We start from the raw sequence: 8190 nt of genomic DNA, 5'->3' as shown, positions 1-8190 counted from the left end.
ATATATTTTCGAAAAACTCGATAACTGAATTTCGACCAAATGCCGCTTTTGAAGCTCAAAATTTCAGACTAATCTCGGAGCGTCGCGCCACGAATTGAAAACACTTGGACCGATAAAAGCTACCAAATCTTGAAAACAACATCAATACATATCTTGACAGTAATTTGAGCAATTCTTGATGGTTTATTTACACAATCTAACTGAATTTAACCGACCTTCTTCTAACAAGATTAAAAATAGGTAAAAACTAACCCGTTAACGTTATTTTACTATGTGCTATACAAAATAATCGACTGAAAATCTGGCTTTTGGAAGGCGAAGTGTGGTTCTTTTCGATCTCCAAACGATTTTTTTAGGGAAATGATTCAGTGCGATTTAATCAAATTTTAAAGTTGGATAAAATGAGCTGATTTGACGATGCCGTCAGTTGTTCGAAAGTGTTCACATTCAAACACAAACTCCATTGTTTCGCATTTTACATCCAATCTACATCTTATTTAACATGATATCATCTTACCGTCCATATTGCTGTATCACAAAAGGGGATTGCAGTCCTAAAGTTGTTGCATTGCTCCCTCAATAGCGATAGAACTTGGCAGGATAGTCAACACCTGATAATGATTGTTTTACAAAGCGTAACTCGGGGTTGCTCTATTCCCACTCCGTTGAAACACTTTGCGTAAGATATCTTATATAAGTCTACAACCGAACCCATGCTCGAAGACCCAGGGGCTGAGTCGATTTCAAGTATGGGCATGAGGAGCCCCTGGGGACATTGTCTTACAAGACTAGTTCCAAACGGTCGCAGTCGTTCTGCCATCTGATTGGTGCCAGAAAATCTTTGTGTTTTTCTGCCCTATCAGAGTAAAGTTAACAATTGGTTCATTCTTTAGCGTGCACTATCGAGTTATGGAGCACGCGTGAAGGTTGGAGAGCACGAAAGAAGCGTAAGAGTTGCCCGAGGCGATAGCCGAGGGCAACTCTAGCTTCATGAGTGCTCTCCAAACTTCCCACGTGCTCCATGACTCGATAGTGCACAGCTGAAAGCATGAACTAATTGTTTTAGAACATAGCCAGTGGAATTGTGCATCAAATCCGACGCGAAAAACGGACAACACTATCAGTTAAAGCGAATCGTGATGGCGCTGATGCCGAGTATGCTTTTCCTTTGTTTTTCTCTTTTTCTGCCTCATTTAAGAACTCTAGCCCAAGGGAAAAGGTCCAAACATTGTCTTCGTTTTCGGACTAGTAGGTCGAGTGTCTGTTTGTATCCATTATTGTCGCGAAATATATTATTTTTCCCCGCGCTAACAATGGCCGCTCGCGCGAAAAAAAAAATTTCTGGCGAAGTCGGATTTTCTGACGCTATCAGCGTGCACTATCGGGATTTTGAGCACGCTCACGTATAATGAATTTGATTGCGCGACTCTGCTAGCTATGTTCTGATGTACTTTAGAAACCTTTCGTGTGTTTTAACACGGACATATATGCTAGTGGCTCAGTTGCTCGCTATGACTGTTTGGACCGTGCGACGGAAATTTGCTTGAGGTGAAAAGTTTCAGTCTCAGCACACAATGTAAGAGAGATCGATCAGATTGTCCGCGAAAATTTTACAGGAAATTATACGGAATACTTGCGCAGGTATCAAGAGAGAACGTGTTTTAAAGTTTGTGAGGTTTGTATACAACACGATGGTTGAAGTCATTGATATGTCGCGTTAAGCGTTACACGACATTTAAGATTTAATCTTTAGATTTTTTGCGTAATTTGCTGTGACTGAAACTTTGCCAATCCCTTGAAGTTATTTCGTCGCACGGGCCACGCAGGTAGGTCGAGCAACTGGCGCTTTCGCCTACGGAGCTTTCTGCTTTCTGTGCGCGCCAAAATCTAATCTTCGCTTTGTAGTAAAGTCGTTCACAATAGGGCCAAGGTTGCAGAGAACCTTAAGTTCGTGGACGACCTCCGGCAAGCGCTAAGAGAAAGCTTAGCTGTGTTTCCGGTTAGCTAATTAAAATCTGAACAAAAAATTATTAATGCAGTAAATGGTTTGAACCCGGGGGTAACATGTGAAGGTGTAGTCTGATCGTCCGGGTGAGTGTAGTCGTGAGAAGGACTGTTGTCGGTGGTAGTGACTGACGTTTCGACAACCTGTGCGGAAGTCATCATCAGAGTCAAGTGAATGATTGTTGATCATCCACTTGACAATCATTCACTTGACTCTGAAGATGACTTCTGCACAGGTTGTCGAAACGTCAGTCACTACCACCGACAACAGTCCTTCTCACGACTTCACTCACCCGGACGATCAGACCACACCTTCACAAAAAATTATTAACGACAACATCGCGAGGAGAGGTGTTTTAGGGCAGTTACCGAAGTGGTTTGGAAAGAGTTTAATCTTTCAACTGCTGCCTAGAGTGTTGAAATTCTTGAGCTGGGAAGGCTACGGATTCTCTTCTAGTCCCTTGCTCATTGTCATTTCACCTCTTCTGTCGATTGTTGAAGACCAAGTTAAATACCTTTGATCATTGGGAATCGATCCGATGCTGCTTTCAATGGGAAAAACAAACCCAAACATCAAGAAATAGTGGATGGAAAGGGCGGGTTTGCTTTATTGCAAATGTTACCTTAGTAGTACAGGGTCATCTACCCACATCTAATAAACAACAGTTTCCACGCTTAGCTTTTCTTTTTTTTCAAGCGTAGATTAGATTAGAGTTTGGCACGCACAGAAAAATACGCAAGTACCAGTTGCTCGACATACCTGCGTGGCCCGTGCGACGAGATAACTTCACGGGATTGGCAAAGTTTTAGTCATAGCAAATTATGCAAAAAATCTAGAAAGATTTAAGCTTAAATCTCGTCTAACGTTTAAAGCGACATATCAATGACTGCAACCATCGTGTTGTTTACAAACCTCGCAAACTTGAAAACACGTTCTCTAGTGATACCTGTGAAACTATTCAGTATAATTTCTGGTAAAAATATTCGCGGACAATCTGATCGATTTCTCTTACATTGTTTGTTGAGACTGAAACTTTTCACCTCAAGCAAATCTCCGTCGCACGGTCCAAGCAAACATAGCGAGCAACTGAGCTACCAGGATATATGTCCGTGTTAAAACACACGAAAGGTTTCTAAAGTACACTTTACTGTGAGAGGGCAGAAAAAAAAACAAAGATTTTCTGGCACCAATCAGATGGCAGAACGACTGCGAACGTTTGGAACTAGTCTTGTAAGACAATGTCCCCAGGGGCTCTTCATGCCCATACTTGAAATCGACTCAGCCCCTGGGTCTCTGAGGATATAACCGAACCGTGAACCAAATGTCAGCGCAATGTTGCTAGTTCAGAAACATGATTCTCACGTGCAGAATAACGCTAGTTAATTCCAAATGAGGTCTACTGAGATAAAACGCAAAAGTAAAAAATTGGACTATGAAGCACGTGGTTTCAAGATTTAAGGTCGTCTGTTACATATACGAAACAGGAGCAAACAATTATCTAACTCCTATCATAATTTAATGTTTCATAATTGAATGTTCATGGTACTTCGGGGGATATCGATAAAGCTCATTTTAGGTAAAAAAAAAAAGGCGAAGGATCTGCAAAGGGCATAGCCCATAATACATCACTGCAGATGTGCGACAAAGAAAAGTGTAGTGTTCGAATATTTGTTTATTTAAAGGAAGTTTTATAAGGGTCAAACCTGGAAAACCACAACTTTCGCTGAAATATTTGTAAAAGCCAACGTTCAAAATCTTTATATTTATACTACTTCTTCTCCAGAGGCTTCTGTGCCTTGTTAAGTTACTCGTGCCGGTTGTAAGACTACGACTCACGGAGCACGTTCATATTTTTCGCACGCACCTTTTCCCGGCAGCGGTCCGAAAAAAGCTCACATCTGGAAATAAAACCATTTCCACGTAGCTCGGAACTCAAGAAACGCTTCGAGAGTAATCACTGCACCAGCTGACACAGCAGACTCGACTGCGAGTCGGTATACCTACATCAAATACTTGCATTTTGGAAACAGTGGCTTTGAAAAATCAACTCAACTAGTTAGTTATTTGGTATTCTTTCCCAAGAAGGTAGCCAAATAGTGATCTATCCCCCTCAAATAAGGTCGGGTCCAAAGCTAGCAATGCATTATATGACGAAACATTATAGAGCGTGGCTGATGCGGAATGAATGCCCAATTGCTCTCAATCCGCTTTGAACAGGGAAGAAGAGGTATAATTACTGTTTCCTGTTTTCTGGATCGTCTGTTGAAGCATAGTTAATAGAGGGGACTGGTTATGAAAGTCAGCGAGCATCAAAGAGCGAGACTATAGAGCAGCGCCGATGTCGAAAGTACCTGTCACGTGACCGCGACGATGCACAAGCCAAACACAAGTTCAAAGATGGCGGATGGTGGAGAGGATCTAATTTTGATTGGCGATAGTTTTGAGGCAATTTTAGACATCTTTGATGAAGATGAAGTACTGCAGGAACAGTTTTTAACTGCTGCAAGTGAAGTAAGTGCAGAATATTTAGAAGCTTACTCTTACTTAGTCTATAATTTTTTTTTTTTGAAGGGGTTTACGGAGCCACACGCTAATGTACTTTCACGCGACTAACTACTAGAGAACAGAGAATTTCCCGACGTTTTCAGATAACAATTTCCTAGCTATATTCTAGAAAAATTATAAAATTGTATTTAGTTTCTCTGGTAGAAGTGCCCTAGATACTAAAAATTGCCTGAATATTGCCTGGGTTTTGCTTTGTTAAAAATAGTTTACAGAGAATGCAACCTGACAACAAACTGAACATTGTCGCAAGTGCCTTCGGAAGACGGCAAGTATGTTAACATTTGATCATATTTCATAGAGACAGACTCTAATATGCTGAAACTATGATTTAATATTTTTTGGTAGGTCCAATCAACCGAGATTGTTTGCAGCGAGTGTGGGAAAAAATACAAAACAAGAGGAGGATATCAAAGGCATCGAGCTGCCAAGCACAATCCAAATCGGAACGAGCATCGTTTGACTTTGACTGCTAGTATTCTAGCTGAGATTGTACGCAATGCATTAAAGAACATTTATGAAAGGGAAGTTTTTGCAGAAGATCTAAGGAAGGAGTTAAAACAGTACGAGTATCAAGTGCTTGAAGAAGGAACTCAAGAATTCTCTGTAATGAAGGCATTATTTGAAGGCTATTCAAAAAATGGGAATGCCGAGAAATTCTATGGCAACTATTATGCTCAAGTACCATTGAAGTCTCCAATGTTTTTCAAAGGACTATCTCAGAATGCTGCAACACTGCTTGCAACCAAGGTAGCTGATTTTATCCTGTCCTACTGCAAGGGCATTAAGTCTTCTTCTGACAGTAACCCACCTTCATCCCAAACTGTATTGTCAGAAAAACAAGAAGCTGGTCTTCAGTATGTTGGTGGATATGTCTTGCATAACTTGCATAAAAAGTATGCAAGAAACAATACAGCAGAAAACCAACAGGCAAGGGCAATATTGAAAGCTGGTAAACAAGAGTATGGGTGTGAGAGTCAAAAACTGGTGTCAAGTTTAAGCCGGGGTGGCTAGTGGAACATTACCAAGTATGCACAGAACAATTCTCTTAAAACAGAGCATCAATTTTGGCATCTCACTTCAGTTAACTGCTTGAAAAAAGTGGATGTTGCTGGCATAACTCTCAACTCAGTAACTGACAGTGAGGTATTGTCAAGCTACCAATGTATGGTTTCTGATGCAGAGCTAATCCCAGAGGCTGAAGTGAGCAAAAATGTGCTTCATGCTATAGTAAGTTTGTATGTAAGGGTACGCTCCTTTTCATGTGCTGAGGACATCATTCAGCTCTACAAAGTAAAAGCAAAGCAAACAAAGGCTAAAGCTCTCCAAAAGGAGATCATGAGAAGTCATGATCAAGAACAAGCAAGGCCTGAGTAATGTAATAGATTTTTATTACACAAGACAAAACAGTTATATGATACATGGAGAAATATTTGTTGCTTTCTCACTATATTTGTTGTAATATTATTGTCATTTATCAAGAAGAGCATTTTCATTCTAAGAGTTGTTCACATATGGTATAAAAATTTAATTTTCAATTTCTATTTTTCATTTTTTATTTATAGCAAGTACCTAAAAGTATTAAGGTTCCTTGCACAATAGACTTAGAGTTCAGGAATCTGATAACAAATTCTTATTTAACAAAACAAATGGTTGTTACTGGTTGAATAAAGGTAATGCGTGTCAAAGAAACTAAATACCTAATGGAAACCATTGAAAAGTCATAAGAAAATGAATATGATTGACCCCTCTATTAACTTTGGATTAACCAATATGATAGTTATAGGATAATAACATGTATCTAAATCATGTAGTAAGGAAAACAACACAAATGTCATGTAAATATTTATTTTCAAATTAAACATGTTGAAACAATAAATGAAACATTGGTGATTGATTTATGTGCATTAATTGATTGTTACATGAATATCTTGTATTATTGGAGTAAAAAAATTTAGAAATAGAGTGTGAATAGAGTGGCTTAGAATGTGCCTCTACTAGCTATGAATACGCTAAACAGTTCTTTGCTTTTTTCTACATGGTAGCTTTTCATTGGTCACATTAACCCAGGCTTTTTTTGTGTCCTTTCTGCCTCTAGTGTTCCCACTCTGGCAGGAGACTGACCTTTCAATTCTAATAGTGTTGCTGTTGTAGCTAAAGGTCCTGATATCTGGATTGTCACACCTGCGGCCAAACTGCCTCTGCTTTCCAAAATATTCTTCCACAGGATCTTGACAGAACCTTTCTGTCAGGACATACTCCATCCCCTCTGAAAGAAGAAACCTGGTGCACTCAATTGTAGACCCTGCAGAAATCTGGAAGCCTTCGTATGTCTGCCAAGAGAGGAACATCCTGGATCTTGCATTTTGGGTAAACTCACCCTCTCGGTTTTCAGTGCTCTCCTTCCAGCTCTGAAGATACTGCAGGAATTCCATCAAAAAGCCAAACCTATAAATATAAATTAAAAAATTACTTGTGTTCAAATGCATAGCAATTTATCAATACAGTCTGTGTTCTTAAACTTGAATGACAGACTTGTAGGCAAGAGTATTTACATGAAAATAATAGTGATAAAAATGTAATTTTGCTCTTAAAATCAAATTAACAGGTTATTATAAATTGAGTCTTATGATAGACAATTTGAGCACTAAACAACAAGTTATGATTATACCAATAGTTCAAGCAAGACTTACCATCAATCTTGAGTAGACCTGTAAGGTGCCAGGAATGGCTTTCGTTTTCGCTGGTGCTCAGTAAGACTTCTGACATTTAGGCAGACAAAGTCTTAAACCTGACTCTCTACGAAAGAAAAAGCTGTTTGTTTATATCTTAGTAGCTTGGCAACGCTACGCACATTACGCTCAGCAATCGTATCGTTCCATAGCAAAAGTTATCGAAAAATACTTACATATTTCAATATCTTTGGACAAAAAATGCTTTTCGAAAGTGTAGAGTTTGTCTTCATCTATCTGTCTTTTAAAATCTTTATCCATTTCCCTTGTTTTCTTGAGTACACCAAGCCACTCGTTGCGCCATCTCTTGTGATTTTCATCTTTCGCTAAGGGCAACTCGAAAATGCCGATTCCTTTGGTTCTTCTACAAGAACCACATCCAAAGTCACAGTGTACTCTTACTATAGCTATGAACGAGCTGTAGATATCCCTATGAGGAGAACGACACGCAATGCTGTTGCAGAGTTCACATCTTTTCTCTGCAACTCATTTTATCAGTAAACGAAAATGCCAGTTTGAAGCACTCGTGTCACATTTTCTCATAGCGTAACACCCGTATTTCTCAATTGAGGATGTGGGTAGTAGCCAAGTGAAATGATCGTCTGGGCCATCTGAGCCGTCTGATGCCGCTTATTTGAGGCATTGTCTGGAGCAGCCAATGAAATCGCTTTATGGAATAATCCACGTTCGCCCGCGAGTAACAAATTCCACAACATGCCGTCTGCTAAGCCTTCAGCGAGATAGTGGTTGTTCTTCGTGTGGAAATACAATGGCGAAACGTACGCGTATCTCAGATGAACAGAGAGGTATTTTAGAGCGGTGTTTTGCAGGAGGGATGGTTGGAACGGGAACCATGTACAAGGAGATGGTTTTAAAAGCGTCAACGGACAC

At 39.7% G+C, this 8190-nt stretch overlaps 2 protein-coding genes and 1 long non-coding RNA gene across 6 annotated transcripts in view; 2 read left to right on the top strand and 1 right to left on the bottom strand.

Moving 5' to 3' along the window:
* The first annotated feature begins 4386 nt into the window (after nt 1–4386).
* On the top strand, nt 4387–6105 carry LOC148715785 (uncharacterized). The gene is made up of 2 exons (XM_088746518.1): nt 4387–4516; nt 4916–6105. Exons 1-2 carry the CDS (start codon nt 4403–4405, stop codon nt 5579–5581), a joined length of 780 nt encoding a protein of 259 aa, XP_088602644.1. The 5' UTR covers nt 4387–4402; the 3' UTR covers nt 5582–6105.
* LOC148715784 (uncharacterized) lies at nt 5942–7849 on the bottom strand. 2 transcript variants are annotated; one of them, XR_015995854.1, is made up of 3 exons: nt 7476–7849; nt 7261–7366; nt 5942–7015 (listed from the first exon to the last, which is right to left on the bottom strand). It is a non-coding gene; the product is annotated as an uncharacterized LOC148715784 (long non-coding RNA). The 2 variants fall into 2 exon arrangements; XR_015995853.1 differs by lacking the exon at nt 7476–7849 and having other exon boundaries at nt 7261–7468.
* A 39-nt stretch (nt 7850–7888) lies between these two features.
* Nucleotides 7889–8190, top strand: part of LOC148715782 (uncharacterized) — a 20210-nt gene continuing 19908 nt past the window's right edge. Inside the window, exon 1 of one of the 3 annotated variants that reach the window (XM_088746509.1) lies at nt 7889–8190. This exon is cut by the window's right edge and continues 25 nt beyond it. In XM_088746509.1, coding sequence (XP_088602635.1) covers nt 7958–8190 — 233 coding nt within the window. In that variant the 5' untranslated portion in view covers nt 7889–7957. The other 2 variants (XM_088746512.1, XM_088746511.1) reach the window with 2 other exon arrangements.

Source organism: Stylophora pistillata, unplaced genomic scaffold, assembly GCF_964205215.1.
Source record: "Stylophora pistillata unplaced genomic scaffold, jaStyPist1.2 SCAFFOLD_245, whole genome shotgun sequence".
Taxonomy (NCBI): domain Eukaryota; kingdom Metazoa; phylum Cnidaria; class Anthozoa; order Scleractinia; family Pocilloporidae; genus Stylophora; species Stylophora pistillata.
The sequence above is the reverse complement of the archived record's forward strand: the minus strand, read 5'-3'. Positions and strand labels throughout refer to the sequence as shown.

Coding starts and splice junctions, on each gene's coding strand:
- LOC148715785 (XM_088746518.1), top strand. CDS start 4,403: ATGGCGGATGGTGGAGAGGATCTAATTTTGATTGGCGATAGTTTTGAG. Junction 4,517..4,915: donor TTTTAACTGCTGCAAGTGAA/GTAAGTGCAGAA, acceptor ATTTTTTGGTAG/GTCCAATCAACCGAGATTGT.